The sequence below is a fragment of the Malaya genurostris genome, chromosome 2 (assembly GCF_030247185.1).
Source record: "Malaya genurostris strain Urasoe2022 chromosome 2, Malgen_1.1, whole genome shotgun sequence".
Lineage (NCBI taxonomy): Eukaryota > Metazoa > Arthropoda > Insecta > Diptera > Culicidae > Malaya > Malaya genurostris.
The window spans coordinates 122,450,334-122,474,327 of record NC_080571.1 but is presented as its reverse complement, the minus strand read 5'-3'; the positions used below and the strand labels follow the sequence as shown (position 1 = coordinate 122,474,327).

The window sequence follows — 23,994 nt, the reverse complement described above, 5'->3', positions numbered from 1 at the left end:
ATAAGCACTGATGAGTCAAAGACGAAACGTAAAATAACTTTGAGAATGGGTATGTGAAGTAAAGTAAAGTCTTGGCATTACATTTCTTTTGTGGAATTTGGCCGACTTCGCAGCCGATTCTTAGCATACAGAATCATTGCATGGATAGTACTACGATCCTACTGACACTATGAATCCTTCCAGGTCGGGGCTCGAACATATGACCAGTACGTTCGAAAACATTTAACTCAAACAAGGATAAGTATATTCATAATGAGTACTTTTAATAAATTGGATTGAGTTGACTGATCCTCGAACGTGTCTATAAGCGAACGTCAACTAATTTGATGAGGGGATATCAATGAGTATTATTTGAAGTATTCTTTACATCCAATCAACTTCGGTTTTTCGAAATTCATTAAAGAGTTTACCATGTGGTAACTAAAAATGTGCATAAACGTAGATTTTAAGAGTATGGTTGATGTTTGACCCGGGTTAGCGATTCAATGCATAGGGCGCTGGTCTTACAAGCCAGTGGTCGTATGTTAGTCCCAACCTGGAAGGATTTTTAGTGTCAGTAGGATCGTAGTACTAGCCATGCAATGATCCTGTACGCTATAAATCGGCTGCGAAGTCTGTTGAAACAGGAAGGCCAAAGTCCACAAAAGGAATGTAATGCCAAGACTTTGCTTTAGGTTGATTTTTCAAGTCATTATTAAACCCAAAATGGCGACTTCCGCTTTATCGAGATTATTGCAAATTCTTACAATATTAGTATTAGCAAAAATTATTGTTTTGAGCTTTTTTCATATCCAAGATGGCGATTTTCTGTGTTGTCAAGTAGAATTTGACAATTTATGTTTTAAGTCATTTTAAAAAACAAGAATGTGATTGCCGGTTTGTCGATATTAAAAATTTCACTTTGGGCGTGACTCCAATGTTGGTAGTATTTTGGGCGTGACCCAATATTGATATTATTTTTTAACTATTGAAATTTAACAATGCAATAATAAAAAAAAAAATTATTTGAAAATTTCCTTCTAATGACCCCCACGACCGGCTTGGCAGTAACCAATCCGATCCACCCAATTTTTGAGTACATTTTCAATTCTTAATTTTTCAATTTTCGATTTTCTGTAGTTTGCGGGTAGACTTACAGTAGATCCGAATTTGATTATCAAATAGCTTTCATATAATTGCTGTTAAGAAGGCCAAAATGGGTTTTGAGGACCCTGCGCCTTCCAGCAAGAACCTCAGGCCATATAATAAAGAATTTCGCTGTACCAGCTTAAACCCGCCTGATGGCTTGTTTGTTAGAAGGGTGCGGCTTACTCATTTCAGATCTTCAGGGAAAAACACAAAGCTTCTCCCACGTAACTCAGGTTGACAATCCACTCCATCATCCAGTCATTCACTTGTAAGATACCCTGATGCACTCCCTGCCCCTCCCCGTTGTCGATATTCTTGAGCATAATACAATATAATATAATACAACACAATATAACACAATATAGCATACTATAATGCAATACAGTATCTTACAATACAATATAATATAATATAATTCAATATAACATGATATAATATAATATAACTACAAAGAAAAGACATCCAAGCTAGTACAAACATATTTAAAAGGCTGTGTAAAGCATACAAATGAATGTCTGTTGGATATCTGTTCTCTGTGACAGGGGTGGAAATAAGCAAACTTTTTGATTCACAGTAAATAAAAATAGTCAGTATTATCTTTTCATTTCACATATTTATTGTATATATTTTAATGAAGTTTGAAACGAATGATTTTGATAAGATTTTGGTTTTACTTAGAATTTTCAAAGGCCTTCAATTTAATTTCCCACAATTTAAAACATAATCGTAATTTTAATTTTGTTACCCAATTTTTTAATTCACGGTGTTCGGTTTTTTGATTCACAATCGGAAATATTGATTCACGTTTTCATGCCCAAAATGGGCTTATTTCCACCTCTGCTCTGTGTTATAACATAATACAAAAAATATAATATAGCACAATATAATATAACAATACACTATAACATAATACAGTATAACACAATACATATACCTATAATATAATATAATATAATATAATATAATACAATATAATATAATATAATATAATATAATATAATATAATATAATATAACATAACAGAAGATGATATATGAAATAATATGCTATGATACAATGTATAACAGCTGATGTCGCTGTGTAAGTTATGCTCTTCTTTCGTGGCAGTACTGCAGGAAATATAATATTTCTTTTTTATTAATAATAATAATTATAATAATAGTGATAATAACAATAATAATAATAATAATTAAAATAATAATAATATTAATAATAATAACAATAATAATGATAATAATAATAATAACAACAATATATAATACGATGTAACATAATTCAATTCAATATATAACAAATAATGCAACAAACAACAGAACCACATGTTGCAATATACTATGATAAATATTGCACTTTAGGATGGGCTTCAAACTACAAGCCATTTCGCACCCTCTCATTCTGCTACTAACGCAGAAGGCGATAGCACCCAGTCGACGCCGTTCTATTGACCAAATGTCATCATAGACGCTCGGGGAGGCATGATATAGGAACTTGTGAGGACTTAGTTATCTCACCATTTGACGACCTTTTGGAAATTTCTACAAACTTGAACACGTTTTCAACCTACTATTGGGTTGTGATTGGAGTTCAAATATCAATTGGCTATCACTTTCGGTTTCGAAGATATAAAGGTATAAGTGAATGTCTCTCGTTGTATTAAAAATATTTTCAGCTATTTGTGATAATATTTTCTGTAATATGAGATATCCACAAATAACTCAAGATTTAAGTTTTCAAAAATGTTTGGTACCATTGAACAATATGGTGAAATTCAGTGCCAAAATAAGGTGATCAAAATTTCAAACATATGAATTGAAAAAATGATCGCACAAAGCGTATCGTTCAAAACCGGAACATAGAAATACGGGATATTTTCAGTGGTTGAGTTCAATATGCTTACGACACGTTTTATTTGCTAGTAAAACAGGCACTAACTATGTTTGGTTATAAGCCATGAGTATGTGTATTCCCAAATTATTCGAAAAAAAAGTAAATGATTTTTTTTTCAGCAAGTAAAAAATCTTATAACAAATAGTCAACATGGCTTTTTCACAGGCCACTCAACTGCATCTAATTTACTTGAATTTGTGACGGCGTTATGATGAAACATTTTACGTTTATTTCAGTAAAGCATTTGACCGCATTGACATACCGTTGCTAGTATTAAGACTTCAACAAAATGGTGTGGATAAAAACTTTCCAAAATGGCTCAAATTAAACCTCTCGAATCGAAAGTAAATTGTTCGCTTTCGAAATAAATTTTTTGTACCAATCCATGTCACTTGTGGTGTTCCACAAGGTTCCCACCTAGGCCCTCTCCTTTTTAATTTGTATGTTAATGACATCTCTTACTTAGTTAAACATGTAAAAGTATTCAATCCGCAACATTACTTTTACAAATCAATTTTTATGCACCTATCCGTTACTTAAGAAATCGTAAATGTAATTTGCGGAAAAGTCCTATAGAACAAATTATGCGAAAAATTCTTCCAATTAACCGAATGCTACGTTGTTACATTCAAAATTGTGATATAATTGAATTCAGTAAGTAAAAAATCAGCTAAAACTACACTTAACCTTAGACATAATGCCTAGTATATAAGTAATCATTATGAATTATTATGTGTAGTCTACATATGTTTGACGAATAAATAAATAAATAAATAGATTGTTAATTGATTAATATGAGGAAGACACACTCGTGCATGTTTTTGCCTTTCTCATATAGAAAGGTTATGCAATCACTTGAAAAACCGACTAGTGAAATTTGGCCCGGAGGGCCAAGTGTCATATACCATTCGACTCAGTTCATCGAGCTGAGCAATGTCTGTGTGTGTGTATGTATGTATGTGTGTGTGTATGTGTCAAATAATCTCACTAGGTTTTCTCGGAGATGGCTGAACCGATTTTGACAAACTAGGATTCAAATGAAAGGTCTCGTGGTCCCATACGGAATTCCTGAATTTCATCCGGATCCGACTTCCGGTTCCGGAATTATAGGGTAAAGTGTGTTCAATATTGTACACCGTCACTTAAACCGGCGAAACAAAAAACGTGAAAATTTTTCTAAACTGGTCTCAAAACTACACAAATCGATAGTCATTATCAGTAGGCAACTAAACAAACCGATTCCGGCAATCCTGGTTCCCGGTATCCGGTTCCGGAAGTACCAGAAATAGTGGTCATATATATCAAAATGGATCTCACTAACTTTTCTCAGCGATGGTTTGACCGATTCCCACAAACTTATATTCAAATGAAAGTTCCTGAATTTCATCCGGACTTCCGACTTCCGAATCCGGAGGTATAGGGTGCGTACTAGAAGAGTTTGTGTGTCATGTTAGTTGGTGGCCGTACGAACCGACTTCGATTATACCGGTTCTCGGGTTGTGGTGCCGGAAGTGCATATAATAGTGAACCCATTTCGTTCTCTTAAGGATGGCTTACGCAATCAAAGCACTGTTTTATTCTGTATGTTATGCATAAACAATCACTTGGTTTATTTCAAAAATCGAAGAGAGAATTTTTGAATAGAATACCACAATATTATATGTACATGAGAAAGGCATCATTACACCACTAGGTGGATTAAAACAGGTTTTTTTAAGACGGTCAGTTTGGTCGATCAATTTATAATAGATATTTGTTGGTGGGATGGGATTACCCTGAATTTACAATATTTTTTCCGCTTGTACTACTTAGTTTCAACCGATATCCACTAGTTCCCAAAAAGGAGTAATTGGAGTAGATTAGGTTTACAGTTGAAGAAAACTGTCCCACCGCTGTTTATTATCTAGTTGTTCCATTTTGTTTTGATTATGTATAAAAACCCTCGGTTATAAGTGAGCAATATTTTACCATTTCTCGTGAATTTTCGAAGAAATTATATAGATATTGTCCACGCTTGATGAGTGGATACTAATAATTTATAAGCTTTTATGAACTAATCGGGACACTGAAAGAAATTGATTTCAAAATCAGCCCAAATTCGTGTCATAAATTATCCAACGAAAAATATTTTCCAATGAGATTGTTTGAATGACAAAAGAAAGATATTATCACACCACTAGGTGGATTAGTAAGAAATTTTTTTTTCATATGGATTGAGATATCTCACGTGCTATTGAAAATTTCAAACGATTATAATGACACATCAAAAACGAAATCCATTACGACGAAAAACTCTCCTCCATTAAAATCTTAGGAACCATCCAACGCAGCTTTAACCAGAGCCTCTCGCTTTGTGGCTTTTTTGTTCATCGATCTGCTCACTTATGTCCGATAGATTAGGTGCTAGAAATCTGTTGTCCGCAGATCGTGCATCCAAATTGATTCTTGTATCATTCTCTGTATGTTGTGTTTCGCAATTCACATGCTCGTCGCCGTACTACAAATGATCGTAAACGCTACAACGGCCGCAGTCCTGCGAAACAAAAACTTTTCGCTATGAACACTTTGTACCTATCAATAAACCAAATAGTAGCTCGTTAAAAAAACTATCATTTGTCGATTACGTCATATATAAGATTACTTCTCCCGAACCAGGAATGTTCACCATAACGCTTCCAAACCACCTATTAGTTTTCAGATAAGCCTTAGTTTATCGAAGTTTGTTGAACCATTTCCGATACAACATGAAATGCGGTTTGCCAGTTGCGTCTTCGAACTCGATGATTGAACCAATCGTAGCGTTCAAACGAGCCTAAACTTGTTAAAATCGGCTTAGCCATCACCGAGAAAATTGAGCGGTGAGAAAAATAGCTTTATCGGTTATGTCACTTATACCATTATATGCCCGAAACCATTTGAACTTAGAACTCAACTCAAACCAATAGTAGCTGTCAATCGAGCCACTAGAATTTTTAGAAGAGGTTCTCTGTGTGAAATTTTAACCGGAAAGGAACTCATAATACAATCAATTCTAATCCACGTGCGTTGAAAAAATGAGCTTTCGAATCTTCAACCACCTAGCCGATCTTCACAAGCTTAGTTTCAAATGGAAGATTTCATATGTATAATACAGTTTCGAAATTACAAGATGATAAGTTTTAAAATTTCGTTTCGACGAATACAGTTTTTGAAAGCAACTCATTACAGAAATAAAACCAGCAAAACTGGTCTCAAAATTCTTAAAATTTTCTCTAGACTGCTAATAATCACCGCGTCATTGAACATTTGTCTGAAATATCATAAATTGGGTTTTCTTTAATTACCGTACCGCATTCAATAACATACAAATTATTACAATAATCTAGGTTTGTTCTTTTTGCTTATCGGTTCTCGTCAATTACACGAACTGAATCTAATCTGAGTCATCCTCAATAGTAGTCATCTTCAATTTGAAATTATAACAATTTTTTTTTTGTCTAAATCTTTGCTCATAGCGAACATTGTTGACATTTTGATCTTACAATCAGCAGTAAAACTGATGCTAACCATATTAATAGTTGTGGAAATATCAATTCCGCTGATACGCCAGTTTCGAAATCCCAAACATCAAAAACATTCAATTAGGAAAAAGCCAAAGTAACCGAACCCATTTTCATCTCTTCTCCTTAATCAATTCAAAAAGCTAAAGCGATAACAACTCTGCTGTAGTGGTTTCACTTGGAAATAATATAAAAAAATATTTATATCAATATAGGAATAATTCATTACTTACAGCTTCTTGTAGATAAATGTAGGTAAACTCTGATTTTTTATACATATGTAAAATAAGTCCATGAAAACAATTTTAAAAACCACATACTTGCGTAATGTCCGAATCTATGAATAAAATACTGCCAATTATGGTATATGGATCAAGAATAATTTCGCTAGTACAATCATTCGAATCAACGAATAAAATAAACTAGTCTTTACTGCCCTTTCCAATCTACCACCACCAGTGAAATCGTATCACGATAGCTAATCCTAAACTCAGATTCTACCACCATCAGTGATTCTCAAATCTTCCCACGAACAACATACTTTATACGGGTATCGTTCAGACTGCAGAGAAGAGAAGCTCAGTAAATGCCTCGCGATTTAGCAATAATGAAAACGGATATGGTCGCAATCTCTCGCTGGGCCCGCGATACATGTGAACACTCAGGAAGGATATAGGACAAAACCACTGCCACTGAAGGAAATAAATACAAAAGGACTTTTATTGCTTTGTTATTGATTTTTGTGGGGATCACACTGGTCTCGGAGGCAATTTTCCTGTTACTCCGAAAAATTGTTTATCTCGCTGGTTGTTTGCGAGCATGTGATATAGTGGCTTCATGTCGATGCCTATCCGTCGGCAGTGGTAGCTAGATAGAGACATAAGGCCTTAGTTTATAGCATTTAAATAAAGCGTTACGGAAAATTAAATTCACAATTTATGTGCGTTTACATTTACCTCTCAATTTCACATGTTTAGCATTAGAATAAATGATGTTCACTAGTGCGAATAAGAGCCGAACAGGTTTATTATGGAATTTATGATTTGCAGGTCTGGTTTCGGAAACAGTGGCAGTTAAATAGCTATATTACCGAAATTTTCCACATAAGAAAAAAAGCTTCAATCGAAACATATCGAATGAAATGGTTCCATATATTTTCTGAGCAACTAATTGTGAGTTTTTGACTCTTTTGGTGATAGTCAGCTCAATCCATCTATGTACCTTACCGCTACCATTTTGCCTTTCTCATATAGAAAAGCTATGCGATCACGGTGAGAATCGACTTTTCAACCAAGGACAAGTGACATATATTATACCTCCAACTTTACCAGCACCCATTCATGATTAAATCATAGACCAGACGACGGTTGATGATAAATTATAGACCAAACTGAACAAGTTTGATAATGACACACGACCCGCGTGATCTGTCAAAACCAGTGATGACAAAAAGATACCAGCAATAAAATCACCCTTTAGAAAATAAAGATGTGTTCCACATCAAAAACAAGAATGCATGTTCGGGCCAAAACTAGCAGAAATTTCTCATTTGCAAAAATCGGTTTGAAATTTTAGGGATGTTGGATCCAGATGAGAATCAATAGCATTCTTTCCATTTGAAAATAAGTTCGGTTCAGTCATCTCTGAGAAAGTGAAATAAGTTCCATTTTGAGTTTTTGACCTTAATTACCAATACTTTCGGAATCGTAAACTCGGAACAAGTATAACCGAAGTCTGCTCGTTTGGCTATGTAAAAAATGTATAAAATTGTATAGCTTGTTCAAAGGATCTAATTCGTTTCTACATCGCTGTGTATAGAAACATGCTCTTGGAATCGAACACCCTGTAATTCCGGAACCGGATGTCGTATCCATCTTTGAGAAAATTTGGCATATAATTCCGGAGCCGGTAGTCGCATGTAATTCCGGGACCGGTAGTCCGATCCGAATAATATTCAAATGCATTGTATTGAAAATTTAGTCCTTTTATATGAATCTAAGTTTCTAATCGGTTCCGCCATCTCTGAGAAAATCAATTACATATTTCAGGCATATACATACACAGACAGAACTGATTCGAATAGTAAACGATACTCAGACTTCCACGGTTTTCACTGTGATTGCATATCCTTTCTATATGAGAAAGTCCCATTTCTCTAGATAATTAGAGGAGCATGCCATCTGAGCCAATTTGTTCTAAAGGTGTAAAAAAAATGAAGCTGCAGTGAGTAAAAATTTTGTACACAGCAAACGTTTCTGAAAAAAAAGATCCAGCAAAACAAATTTTATTGATTTGGTTACATGAAATGTAAAACCTTAATCCGGCTCTGTATGAATTGAAATAATGTCAATTAAACGAATAAATAAAACCTCTTGAAGAGATAATGCTTTTCTCATAGCGTGCTTATTATTAAGACATCTTAAATAAGTTCAAAATTGGAATAGTTTAGAGATCAGTCGTTTTGAGTTGGTGGTTCAATGCATAAGACACTGGGCTTAAAAACCAGTTGTCGTATATTAGAGTCCCGACCTGGAAAGATTTTTAGTATGAATACGATAGTAGCCACTATTCATGCAATGGTTCTGTACGCTATGAGTCGGATACGAAGTCTTTAAAATGCCACAAAAATAATGTAATATCAAGCCTTTACATTTTTGCCTTTCTCATACAGAAAGGTTATGCAATCACTTGAAAAACCGACTAGTAAAAACATTCCATTCGACTCAGTTCATCGAGCTGAGCAATGTATGTGTGTATGTGTGTGTGTGTGTGTAGCAAAGTCAAGCAAAGTCCTGGCATCACAGTCCTTTTGTGGAATTTGGCCTTTCTGTTTCAACAGACTTCGCAGCCGATTCTTAGTGTACAGAATCATTGTATGGCTAGTACTATGGATCCTACTGACACTAAGAATCCTTCCAGGTCGGGGCTCGAACATACGAGGACTATGTGTGTGTGTGTGTGTGTATATGTGTCAAATAATCTCACCAGGTTTTCTCAGAGATGACTGAACCGATTTTGACAAACTTAGATTCAAATGAAAGGTCTCCAGATCCCATAGGGAATTCCTGAATTTCATCCGGATCCGACTTCCGGTTCCGGAGTTATAGGGTAAAGTGTGTTCAAAATTGTACACCGTCACTTAACCCGGCGAAACAAAATACGTAAAAAAATTCCTAAACTGGTCTCAAAACTACACAAATCGATAGTCATTATCAGTAGGCAACTAAACAAACCGATTCCGGCTATCCTGGTTCCCGGTATCCGGTTCCAGAAACACCGAAAATAGTGGTCATATATACCAAAATGGATCTCACGCAATTTTCTCAGTGATGACCGACCTGACCTAACAGCTATAGCCCTGGGGTGTCCTTTGCTGTATCAAGCATACGTCTCCACAGAACTCGGTCGATGGCCGCTCGTCGCCAGCCACTCAATGCACGGATGCTTCTGAGATCACCCTCCACTTGATCGATCCACCTCGCTCGCTGCGCTCCTCTTCTTCTTGTACCAGTCGGATTAGATTCAAGAACCATTTTCACTGGGCTGTCGCCCGACATCCTTATGACATGCCCAGCCCATCTTAGACGTCCGATTTTAGCTGTCCGTACGATAGGTGGTTCTCCTAGCAGTTGTTGCAATTCGTGATTCATACGCCGTCTCCACGTTCCGTCTTCCATCTGCACTCCGCCATAGATGGTCCTCAGTACCTTTCTTTCGAAAACACTGAGGGCGCGTTGGTCCTCTGCCAACATAGTCCAGGTCTCGTGGCCATACAGAACAACCGATCAAATTAACGTTTTGTATATGGTCAATTTCGTGCGGTGGCGTACTTTTCTCGATCGGAGGATTTTTTCTGAGTCCAAAGTACGTACGATTCCCTGCCAAAATACGTCTATGAATTTCTCTGCTGGTGTTATCGGCGGTCACCAGTGAGCCCAAATACACGAACTCGTCAACCACCTCGATATCGTCACCGTCTATCAATATTCGTGGTGGGAGGCGTGGTGTTTCTTCTCTCATGTATTTTGTTTTCGACGCATTTATGGCCAGTCTGATACGCCTAGCTTCAGCTTTATTCCTATGTAGGTTTCCGTCATCTTCTCAAGGTTACGTGTCACAATATCAATATCGTCAGCGAATCCAAAAAGTTGTACGGACTTTCGGAAGATCGTGCCACTCGTGTCGATCCTCGCTATTCAAATCACTCGAGAGCGTTCAGATACTCGGACGTAGCACATCAATCTATCCATCGTTGCTTTGACCAATCGCGTCAGTTTATCCGGAAAACCATATTCGTGCATGATCTGCCATAGCTGATCTCGATCGATTGTGTCGTATGCCGCTTTGAAGTCAATGAATAGGTGATGCGTGGGTACGTTGTATTCACGACACTTCTGGAGTAATTGTCTTATCGCGAATATGTGATCCGTAGTGACGCGAGCTCCAGTAAATTCCGCTTGGTACGGCCCTACGAATTCCTTAGCTATTGGTAATAGACGATGGCAAAGGATTTGGGAGAGTACCTTGTAGGCGGCGTTCAGCAATGTGATTGTGCGGTAATTGCAACAGTCTAGCTTATCGCCCTTTTTGTAGACGGGGCATACCACCCCATCCATCTATTCCAGAGGTAGAATCTCCTCCTCCCAAATCTTAGAAATCATCCAAAGCAGCGCCCTAACCAGTGCCTCTCCTCCATGTTTGAGCAGCTCGCCTGGCAACTGGTCATTGCCCGCGGCTTTGTTGTTCCTCAGCTTGCCAATCTCCTCAATTATCTCCGACAGATAAGGGGCTGGGAATCTGTCGTCGGCTGAGCGTGCACCCAGATTGATTCCTGTACCGTTCTCTGTATCTTGTGCTTCGCCATTCAGTTGCTCGTCATAGTTCTGCTTCCACCTGTCGATCACCTCACGTTCGTTCGTGAGAAGGTTACCACTGGTATCTCTGCACATTTCGGCCTGTGGCGTGTAGGCTTTACCTTTTCATAGAACTTCCGTGTATCATTTGCGCGGTACAGCTGTTCCATCGCTTCGCGATCTTGGTCTTCCTGGTGGCGCTTTTTCCTCCGGAAAACAGTGTTCTGTCTGTATCGTTCCTCGTTCGCCCTCGTGCGGTGTTGCAGCATCATCGCCTTTGCTGCATTCTTCTCTTCGACCAACTGCTGGAATTCGGCGTCAAACCAATCCTTTCCTCGATTCAATAACGTCGTACCTAGAACGGTTGCAGCAGTGCTACTCACGGCGGACCTTATGTTCCTCCAGCCATCTTCAAGAGTCGCTGCGCCAAGCTGCTCTTCCGTTGGTAGCACTAACTCCAGTTGTTGCGCGTATTTCTCTGCAGTACGAATGCTACGTAGCTGCTTGAGATTGAGTCCCGGCGTTCCTGTGCGACGAGTATTGTGCACCGTCGATAGTTTTGAGCGCATACAAACCGCGACAAGGTAGTGGTCAGAATCAATGTTGGCACTGCGGTAAGTGCGGACAATGATGACGTCGGAGAAAAATCGCCCGTCGATGAGAACGTGGTAGATTTGATTTTCCGTATGTTGATCAGGTGATCTTCAGGTGGCTTTGTGGATATCTTTGCGGGGGAAGAAGGTGCTTCGAACTACCCTTCCTCGGGAGGCTGCAAAGTTTACGCATCGTTGACCGTTGTCGTTTGTTACCGCGTGCAGGCTTTCCAGCCCGATCACGGGCCTGTATATTGCCTCCCGGCCTACCTGAGCATTCATGTCGCCGATGACGAGTTTTACATCCCGCCGTGGACAGCTGTCGTAGGTTCGTTCCAGCTGCGCGTAGAATGCTTCCTTCTCGTCATCGGGTCTCGTCTCATGTGGGCAGTGCACGTTGATGATGCTGTAATTGAAGAAACGGCCCTTGATCTTCAATACGCACATTCTATCACTGATTGGCTGCCACCCAATCACGCGCTGGCGCATCTTGCCCAACACTACGAATTCCGGTCCTAGAACGTTGGTTGTGCCACAGCTCTGGTAGAAGGTAGCCGCTCGATGCCCACTTTTCCACACCTTCTGTCCCGTCCAACAAAGTTCCTGCAGTGCTACGACATCGAAGCCGCGGATTTGAAGCTCATCATGCAGCATTCGGTCGTATCCTGGGAAGCCAAGCGATTTGCAGTTCCATGTGCCAAGCTTCCAATCGTAGTCCTTTGTTCGTTGCGTAGGTCTTTGCCGATTATTCCGAGTCCTATTTCCTTCTTGATCGTTCGTAACATATGTTTTCCGGGCGGCTTGTTAGGCCTGCACCAACCTCCTGTCTCGCCGGAGGACCATCGTGTCAGCACTGTTTAGAGTCCCACACTGACACAAGGACGGTAATCAGCCGCTCCTAACATGGAGAACAGACGCTGTTTCGAGCCGCCCCAACATGGGGAACAGACGCTCGGGTAGGCTCGCTCTCTTTAAAGAGAAGGCAAGCCCCCCCCCCCCCCCCCTTCCCTGTCAGCATACGACCAAGGTCCCACCGGGGTTTTTTACCCGATCTTTCCTATGGTTGCTCGTACCCCAGCCGGCACCGCGGGGAGGTAGGGATAGGAGTTACTGGACAAGAGGCTAAGAACCACATTGGGGCCTGAGTTGCGCATTGTCCAGTCGTTTACCAACCTTCTCAGTGATGGTTTGACCGATTTCCACAATCTTAGATTCAAATGAAAGGTCTCATGGTCCCATACGGAATTCCTGAATTTTATCTAGATCCAACTTCCGGTTCCGGAGTTATAGGGTAAAGTGTGTTCAATATTGTACACCGTCACTTAAACCGGCGAAACAAACGTAAAAACTTCTTAAACTGGTATCAAAACTACGCAAATCGATAGTCATTATCAGTAGGCAACTAAACAAACCGATTCCGGCTATTCTGGTTCCCGGTATCCGGTTCCAGAAGCACCGGAAATAGTGGTCATATATACCAAAATGGATATCACTCACTTTCCTCAGCGATGGTTTAACCGATTTTTACAAACTTAGATTCAAATGTAAGGTGTTCCGGTCCCATAAGGAATTCCTGAATTTCAACCGGATCCAACTTCCGGCTCCGGAGTTATAGGGTAAAGTGTGTTCAAAATTGTACACCGTCACTTGAACCAGCGGAACAAAAAACGTAAAAAATGTTGTACACTGGACTCAAAACCGTTATTCCCAATCTTAGGGTCAAATGAAAGGTCTTATGGTCCTACCAAAAACTACTGCATATTTTCGGATACAACAAATATTTAAATCGTCGTTTAGAGTGCGATTATAAAATCTTCAAAATGTGAATAAAAACTAGTAGAGTTTGTACGTCACTGTTTCATTCTGTATGTTATACTAGCTAATGCACAATAAATCCCTTGGGATCTTTCAAAAATCGAAGAGAAAATTTTTGAATAGAATACCACAATATTATACATGAGAAAGGCATCATTACACCACTAGCTGGATTAAAATAGGTTTTAGAGATCATTTCCACTGGAGGTCGCGTTAACAAGATCCTTCATTTGAATTTAACTTTGTGAATGTTAGTGCTGCAATCACAGAGGAATCTTTGTGAGTTCCATTGTGGTGTGTTTGATCTCTACTTCTGGTGCTTTCAGAACCGGAAACCGAGAACTGGTATAGCTGAAGTGAGCTTGCCATCATTGTGAATAACAATTTGAAGCGAGTGTATTTAGCCTAAAAATGAAAGCAGTATTATATTTGATCGAAAATGGTTTCTGTTATTTGAGACGATGTGTAAGAATTTGCATTATCGTGATGAAGAATGATTTTGAGTCTTGCGTTTGTTTTCCTAATTTCTCGAAAAACTTCTGGCAAACTGAAGGTACCAATATCAATCAGAATTGACGGTCTTACGATCCTTTAAAGCAACAGTAGCGATAAGTCCTTTTATACAGAAAAAAAACAAGCGACCATTTTCTTTGAATTACTTTGAGCACGAACAACTTTTGTTGGATTTGGCTCTTCTTGGAACACCCATACAGTACAATTTCGAGCTTATGTTTCGTCACCTGAGTAGATGCTATACACCAAATTTGAAGCACCACGAATAATTTTTTCCAGCATTTCTTTGCACCAATCGACACAAGTCTGTTTTCGAGCGATTGTGAAATTATGTGTAATCCAAAGCGAACATTTTTATTTTTCATGTTTCATGTTCACGCAAAATAACATATTAGCTTTTCACTATTTAAAAAAAAACAAACAAAATCGAAATAGTAGACATTATGCGGCAATTAAAATCAAATAACAGGTACAGCAATTGTCGGGATACGTCAGTTTTCGTTTCTGTATCAGAGAAGTAACGTGATCTTTTTTGAAATTAAATAAATATTGTAAATATTCAATTTTATGATATTCTCAGAGAACTATCTCCAATTCGCAACCTACAGGACCACTATATGATTTATGTCATAGCTCTACTGAAGCAAAGAGTAATGCCTTTGTCATAAAATAAGTCCTGAAACCGAAATTTGTAAACTACTTAACCTTTCTTATACAAGCAAAGAAATAAAATTCTCTTCTCGCTCTAGCGAATGCTGCTTGATGGGAAGATGAAAACATCCAACAACAACTCGGTCGAACGTCCAAATAGAATATATGATACATCAACTTTGACCCGTATGATGCGGAAAATCATTCTCGAATCCCACATCATGCACAAATTTCGAATACCATAAAGTACACGGTACCGACATATGAACGACTTCGTTTAACGCACAGCAAGAGGGTTGCCGAAATCAACGAGCACCTCCACGCTTTGCGCACGATCGACTTATGCACGTGACCCTTATGTGAACTGCTGTTGTTTCGACTTCACAACAGTTTATCCTAACCGCACCAAGTCCCTTGCTTAAAACCGTACGACTCAACGTCGTAAAGAGACGGGACTGTGCGGGTATTCCTCTGATTGCGCTAAGCGGGAAGATGGATGTGATGAGTAATGCAACCATCATACCAACACGCAGCCAAATGAGACATGGGAAAGCATCAAACACAGCGCATTCACACTACACCGCATAGCTCCGCCCCTGCTGCTACATTGGCCATTGGGGGTCTGAAAATGGCTGCACGGATTGGTCGCATGGGAGGAGTCGTTTTATTGATTTTAATTGAGTATAAAAAGCTGATCAAGGACTACGCTTAATTCATTGATAATTTTGCATTTGCCCAGATATCGCGTTGCGCTTTCGGATTGAGTTCGCTCGGTTGATCGACGGTGTAAATTGTTAATATTCGAACCGAATTCACTGTCGTCTTTGCAGCAATGAATGTATCGCGAGTTCCGAAGCGCTTGCGCCGTCTATTAAGATAAATCAGTGTGCCTCTATTAATTACAGTGTTATTTATTGACTTAGTGAAAATGCAGCAGTGATTTGCCAAAGTGATACAATTAAAATTAGAGTTAATTGAAATTTAATTAAAGTTGATTGGTTTTAATGAAAAAGTAAGGAAAATGGAATCAACTGCTTTTGATGATCAAATATTCAGTGAATTCAACGACTCCCTCAGTCCGCTTAGCACCAAAGCAATACATGCAAGTGGGCCCAGTGGCCACAACATACAAGTGGTGTTAGGTATCAATCAATCGTCACCTGACTCTTGCACACAACGGTTACCTGAAGTGAATAGCATACTAGCTGCTGGATCGCCCAGCTATAAAAATATTGATTACACCAATCTGAATAAAGTTGATTACCATCCGAATGGAAAAGTTGACCAGCAGTACTCACCAAATTCCAACAAAATGGAGTACATTAACTGTAAGCTCGAATACTACACCCCGCTGCTCAATGCCAATAGTAATCTGAATAAAATAGAATTTGTTAAAACCCTAGATTACAATGCAAATGGCCGCGTCGAGTATTCACCACCGTCGAAAGCGCAAGACTATGGGAATGGCAAACTGGAGTATGAAACCACCATGACGATTTTCCAGCAACCACCTCCGATGAATTCTTCCGCGCTAAATGGTTTGAACGATCCCAGCAAGCGAAAAGGCGACGAAGTGCACAGTGCTTCCGGATCGTCAACTCCTACCACAACTACACCGATTGCAAACGGTAACGGAAGTGACAGTCAATCGAGCTCAAATAAGAAAAATGACAAGAAAAAAGGAGACCCCAATGGGATAAAAAAGAAAAAAACAAGGTAAAATCCTTATCATCCTATATTGTGTGCATGTTTCAATTACTTTTGAATACATATCATCGCAATAATTCTATCGACTTGATTGATGATTCTATGTCGTTTATTGAACAAAACTCAAGTTTTCTTCTGAAATGTGATTTCAGAGCTTTGTTTTATAAACTATATTTAGTTTTATAAACTATATTTAGTCATTAAAGGCTTGCTTTGAATTTGCTATAAATATTTTGTTCTTGATTTTATATTACGATGACAGAGTTTAAAATTCTGTTGCGATTTAGTTAATAAATTTGATTTTTTTACTAAAATTTCGAACAAATGTAAAGTTTTACCATTGAAACATTTGGTTTTAATAATAAAGTTTGCCATTGATTTGCGAGTCATTTCTACCCGTTTCAACTAAGTTTAGCTAAAGGAGGGTACTCGCCCCGGGCGTAACGTTTTTAGGGGGGCGGCAAACCAATCCTTGGGACCTTTATATTTTCCAAGTCATTTTTCCGGAGATGGAGTTGAGTTTTTTTTTTCACTAAACCAACGATGGGGGCGGCAAATCTTATTTTGTCCCGGGAGCCAAATTTTCTCGGTACGCTACTGCCCAGACCCGTTGTAGACTACAAAAGAATTCTAAAATTACCTATTTGAATTGAAATATGTGATCTTTTATAGGTGAGTGATATCACTCCTGTTTTAATACTACAATTGAAGCAAGCAATTAGTGTGCAGTAACTTAACAAAATAGTGTAAATTTTTGTCTTCTGAGACCAATATAATACAGGGCATTTTTAAACATTTGCTGCAGATTTCAGTCATTCTTGTGGAATCCATAACAACAGCAATTCTTCACTTGCACATTTTATTCATGTTCACGGGGTATTGAATAACACATACTTGTAATACGAAAAAAATTACTGTAATTGTAATGATATGGAAGATATGAAACGATAACTGACTTCTTAGTAACATTAAACTTTTTATTTGCACCTGTGGAAGCAAAATGTAATGAACTGATAGGTCAATTCTTTCTCCATGTCATCAGAAATATGATCAGCAGTTTATGATTAAATTTTCAACAGTTTGAGATAACCATAAAAAACTCAAAAACTAAGTTTTCTTAAATTGGAAGCAACGAGGAGAACTCATCTTGCTTTGAACGATTTATTAATTTTAGCTGGTTTGACGTAAAGTTGCCACAACTAAGTACAGCTTTTGTAATGACTGAGTGGAAACATATTTTGGCGAAGCCAAATGAATGAGAAACTCACAGAAAAGATGATTTTTCGGGAAAAGATACTCTCAGGGACAGGACACGAACCTGCGTTCTTATACATTCCGTGCATACGCGCTACCATTTCGCCACCCTAAGGCTTGTGATAGATACAGCTCTAAAATCCCACTCAGCAAGCGATTATATTTTGTTAGTCGTTGAGCGTTTGTTGAACGACATACTGCACGAAATAATCGTTCAGTTTGCTGGAACGGTTTGTTGTTGTTTTTTCTATTGGAAAAACAGTGTGAAAATGTTCAACGGTCTGTTTTAAAAACGGCAAACGAAGGTCCCGTGTTGGCCTCCCGTTGAACGATTGATTGGACGTTCTTTGTACCAACGATCCAATGTATTGGACCAACGAAGGACCACCGTTGAGCGTTTTTTCTAAGAGGTACACGACTAGGCATGATAGAACGTACCTCGACCATGTTCGATGTATGTTCTATCATGCCTAGTCGTGTTTTAGAGCTGTGTCTATCACAAGGCTTAGGGTGGCGAAATGGTAACGCGTATGCACGAATTGCAAAAGAACACAGGTACAAGTCCTGTCTCTGAGCGTATTTTTTTTCAAAAAATAATCTTTTCTGTGAGGGTCTCATTCATTTGGCTTCTCCATTTATATGTTTCCACTCAGTCATTGTAAAAACTCATCTTACTTGCTTGCCTTTCTCGTACGACGTTTTTGAGGTAATCAAGCACATATCAGGTCCGATGTTCAACTGTACGAGTATAAAAGGTAAACCATGGTCGAAAATCGATTATTTCTTCTTGTGTGTTAGACGGAACTTCCACCAACAGCAGCAAAAAACAAACTTTTTGCGTGGTGTGAAGCCTCAAACGCTTACGTCGCGCTCTTATTCGTTTTCCGGACATCGTGTTCATTGTCTTTCAACCAGTAGCATCAAGTAGTTGTCTTTCAACAACAGATTATCAGTAGTCACAATAAGCTTCTGAATTCTTAATCTGGATTCAGGAACTGAATGTTGTATTAGATTCGGGAACAAAATCCGAAAACGGAGTTTTGGAACTGAATTCAGAACCCAGTTTCTATTCTACCTGAATTCTAAGCTTAATTTCACCTAAAGAACTTTGTTTCAGAATTTACAGATTACAGGCTCAGAAATTGAAACTATGACTCTGCTCTGGCACTGAATCCTTATTCCGGATTCAGGAACTGAATTCTTGACTAGATTTGGGAAGTAGATTTGTTTCCTTGATTTATGTTCGAAATTGAATCATGAATTGTGATTTAGGTTTTCAACTTTAGAATTCTGGTACATAATTCAGGATATAAATTTTAGATCTGGATTGTGGATGTAAGATCCAAACTACGAACCTGATTTTTTTAACTGACTTCTAAACCAAAATTCACTAGCTGTGTTTCAGAACTTAATTCCTGAATAAATTTTTAGAATTCATTTCTAGAAATCAGATCCTGTATGTTGGAACTAATTTCGGAATCTGGATTCTGAAACTAGATTTTGACACTGAATTCAGCTTTTAATAAAACTCGCGATTCAAGTTCAGAATTCAGTTCTAGAACTTCTGGATTCTGAAAGTAGTTTCATAATTCTGGAACTAAATTCATGCACTGAACTCTTGACCTGGATTCCGAGCCAGAATTCTGAGTCTGTCCCATATTTCAAGTTTGATTCTTGATTCCACAATTCAGTCCTGGTCCAGAATTTAGGTTGAAATAAATTCAACAGTTGTAAACATCGGATAAATTCTGCAAATAACTGCCATAACATTGTTGTTTAATTGTTAGGATGCACCGTTACAATCCCGAAACCGAAGCATTAGATCTCACAAAATCAACTTACACGAACGATTATAGATATTCGGAAGTTTGAAAAAAGCATGTCAGTTTTATTCGTATTCACGTGCTCCAGTTATGTCTGTGACAATAATCCATCCGCTTTTTTTGAGTCAGAAAATAACAAACTTTGTGCCAAATAACGAGCAAGCAAGGACAATGTGGATTTTGTGTTTCAAGGCTTTTGGTCCTCACGTTCTATCGGAAGCAATATGCCCGAAATGTTTTCAACGCTTCAAAACTTGTGATTATGATTGGAGTAACGATAAACAAAAACCGTGAAAAATGAAAAATTCGAATTACAGAGATTATTGGACGAAGATGACAAACAAACTCAAAAATTCTGGGCTGAGGCATTGAATGTGTCAAAAACAGCAATTTTCGCAGCAATGGAAAAAGTTCATAAGATGTGAAAATAAGAATAATAGGAACTCATATTGCATCGGATTGTGATTGTGATTGAAGATAAAAAGTGGATGTATTTTGAAAACTCTGAGCGAAAAAAATCATGAGTTACCACGAAAAAAATCATGGTCAACACAGTCGGAAAAAACCAAATCGATTCTGCAAAAGGACAATGCTCTGCATTTGGTAAAATTAGCGTGGTGTTAACTTTTATGAGCTCTATTCGATCCGAACGAATCAATTAAAACGACCAAGATACGACATTATATTTCGAAAAGTGATACTCGTTCATGGAACTGTTCCGTTTCACACTTGAAAATCTGCTCAAAAACAAATAAATCAAATCAAATGGGAAGTGCTATCGTATGCAGCTTACTCATCGACGTCGATGGGACACGAAATTACGCCCGAAAAAGTCAAAAAATGAATCAATTCCTCTTTCAAATCAAAAGAAGCGTATTTGTTTAGCGATTGTATCCAGGAAGATTGGAAAATGTATAACTAACAATGGCCTATACTTTGAATTAAACAAATTATTCGATGAAAATGATGAAATGGCCTTTCTCTTTCAGTATATTCCAACTCATTCATTTGACATTTGTTGTCATATACAAATGAGACTCGTTGGATTCATCGTCAATTCAATAATCATGTTTAGTCATTTGAAGTTTTGCTTGCTCCCTTTCTAGTGCCAATGAATCTATTTGTTTCATTGTCACAGTCGTCGGTAGTGAGCAAGTACGAATGAATAGGCCTGAACATCAACTCTTGAGTTCGCATTTGAGTTTCCAATTATCTCCAGCAAATGTAAACCAATAATTTTAGTAGTTTCGAAGTATTTATAACTAAGATTGAAACAATAAATTTGATTACATTTTGTGACTTATATTTCAGCTCTCAAGACTGATTTACTGTTCATCTACTATCTAAACCCAATTGAAATGTTCATAGGCGTTTGATATGCGCGATCCCAGTCAATTGAAAGAGATATTTGGTTTTACACGGCAGCAACTGTCGATGGTTCAACTGAGTTTCAATTGACAGTACAACGATTGAAGAGTGGAGTGCTATCCATCCAGTACGACTGTGAGTGGCGTTTGTATTGATTGAATGTGAAGGTTAGCACAGTCGACTGTTCGGCTGTGTGTACCATATTTGGTTTCAATTAAATGATACGAAATTTTGGGGCACTGGTTAAAATACTCCAGATTGGATAGAACTTTTTCCTTAAACAGTATCATCGAATCTAGTAATGAACTGAGTTGACTAAAGCAATATTCTTCATCAATTCTAATAGTAAACATTGAAATTTATAAAAATTAAATTCAATTTTCGACAAGAGTATTTTACATTTATTTTAATAATTGCTTGTTTCTAAATTTCTCTACTCAAAATACTATCGGGTTCATAATTCAAACACATTCTGACCACGTTAAAACTCGCTAAGAACTCGTTTACTAGGCACAATTAGTTCTGGAAACCTAATAAAAAAACTACCGTACCATCTAGATGCATATCTATGAGTAGAAATCTGAGTTCGTTTCAGATAACTTTACTCAATTTTACATTTTCCAGATATTTTTCAAATCTTTAATCAACAATATACTAATATTAAACTGAAATGAGATTATTGGTATTCTTTTTAAGGTTATGAAGTCAAAAACAAATAATTGTATCAGTTATTTTTCAACGTACTAGAACGTTGATTCATAAATATAACAGTGAGGGAAATCATTGATTTTTTTCTACTCCCATATTAATTCCACTTGTTTCTTTTCGAAACGTTCATTGAATTCGGATAATACTAAGATTCCATGTTTCATTTTTTTTGTTTTTCACACCTGTTAGAGCTTTTTAAATAATAGTTTGAAAAAATCTCTTAACTTTGCTCATAGTGATGTTTCTTCTAAAGTAGCCATTTTAGAGATATTTAGATACGAAGTTCAAAGTATTCAGGTTTTTGTTGATTAACTTATTTGTTGATAAAACTTTCCGTCAAATAAAAATAAGTCTCCTCTATTTGAAAATGTTACCTAAAACTTGTGGTAATTCAAATGTTTATCAGTACTCAGCGAAAAGCAGATTGAAAAATACTGATTAATGAAATTTCATATTTAGAAACTCACGAATGAAATATCTCAAAGGCGGGGCATGAAACCGTAACTTTACTTGTTTTACCAATATAACTTCTCTGAATGTGATGAAACACAATGCGTTGTTTAATTTTCAATTTCCTATCTGCATTGTTAATCAAGATTAGGACTAAATTTGTGAAACCAATACAGCCATTATTTTGATAATGATATAAACTTTATACCAAAATCGTTAGATAACTATCTCAGGAGCTTAAAATCTGAAAAACCAAAACAAACAAAATGAGTATTTTAAACTATGATTTTGCAAACTTTGCCATTTTGCAACGATGCAGTAGCCAGTTTGCCCCGGCTTTACCTATTTGAACCGTTCGCCGGTTTTGTATTATTATCACTAATAACTTCTTATATGTGATAATTAAATTCTTAGCAATTTAGCACTAATTCTAGAATCGAAAATGGATTTATAATACTTTTCGTCTAAACTTAAAACTTGTAAAAGTCGACGAAAAATTTGAAAAAAAACGAGTTTCTGAAAATTAAACAGCAGTATTTTCATTGTTTACACAGCCTGTAATTCCGTAACTGTAAGTTCGAATCGGCTATGGAATTATTTGTCCTTTCATTCAAATATGAATTTATGGACATTTCCGAAATATCAGAGTCATTTCGCCAGAAGCCGTTTCGTCGATAACTATCTCGCCAATTGTCATTTCAACGAATCCTGTTTGCCAATCGATTAGTTGTACCAAATTTTAACCAATCACATTCAGAAAAACAACTAACATTTTTGTTGTTTTGCGATCGCTGGCTTTTGCGTGTAAATGGCATCCCTATATGTTCGAACCTATACCTGGATTGATTCTTAATGTCAGTAGGGTGGTAGTCAGCGATGCCAACCCTACGTATTTATTCGTACGGACTTCTGTCTACTCTATGGATCTACTAATGAGTATCCTAAAATCTACGGATTTATTTCTTTAGGAATCTCGAGATTTCGAGCTATTGTTCCAGGTATCCACGGAATATTAATAAAAAATTAAACATAATTTTCATTGATTTCTTTTAATGTCCATTTTAAAAATATTAACAACTCTATTCACTTAGTTTTGTGAGCCTGCCTTTATCGTTTAATGCAGATTTATATTTTCATATAAATATACATAAAAATGCACATCTTCATGTCCATATACGAGTATGAATAAAATTGAAGCCAAATCTACAGATTTAACCTCAGATAAAAATGGCATCACTGGTGGTAGTACTAGCCATGCAATGATTCTGTACGCAAACGATCGGCTGCGAAGTCGGTTGAAACAGAGAGGTCAAGTTTCACAAAAAAGCCCTTGGCATCGTAGAACTTAAGCAGTGTGCCTTAAAAATTATATTATTGAAAAAAAAAGTTTCACAAAAGTATTATAATGCCAGGACTTTGCTTTACTTACTGTACATAAGGATATCGCAATTGTACATTTGTAATTATCGTTTTTTAACCGCCAGCATACTATACAATGTTGCAAATGAACTCTGTTCTGAGCAAACAGATTATTGTTCCCAATTCAGCAATTGTAATCCTTCCCCAAGCACAAGCTGAATATCCTAGAAAAAACGGATTTGGTAATAGTATGTTAATATCAACCAAACATAACTTTTCCAAAAATAAAACATATGCAGAAGTATCACTTTGTGTCCCACGTTAATATATTTGCTGTATGCTAGAC

The 23,994-nt window shown here is 37.4% G+C and overlaps 2 protein-coding genes across 3 annotated transcripts in view; one reads left to right on the top strand and one right to left on the bottom strand.

Annotated features, from left to right (window-relative positions):
• The window catches only part of LOC131430270 (uncharacterized), a 65,701-nt gene extending 58,696 nt beyond the window's left edge, over positions 1-7,005 (bottom strand). The window contains exon 1 of the mRNA XM_058595099.1: positions 6,788-7,005. Within this exon, the coding sequence (XP_058451082.1) occupies positions 6,788-6,849 (62 nt within the window). The 5' untranslated portion in view covers positions 6,850-7,005. The remainder of the gene's footprint in view (positions 1-6,787) is intronic.
• Positions 7,006-15,708: 8,703 nt separating this feature from the next.
• The window catches only part of LOC131432001 (homeobox protein Hox-D3), a 35,566-nt gene continuing 27,280 nt past the window's right edge, over positions 15,709-23,994 (top strand). Inside the window, exons 1-2 of one of the 2 annotated variants that reach the window (XM_058598013.1) lie at positions 15,709-16,307; positions 16,383-16,695. In XM_058598013.1, the coding sequence (XP_058453996.1) occupies positions 16,001-16,307; positions 16,383-16,695 (620 nt within the window). In that variant the 5' untranslated portion in view covers positions 15,709-16,000. Of the gene's footprint in view, positions 16,696-23,994 lie in introns of both variants that reach the window. The other variant, XM_058598012.1, reaches the window with a different exon arrangement.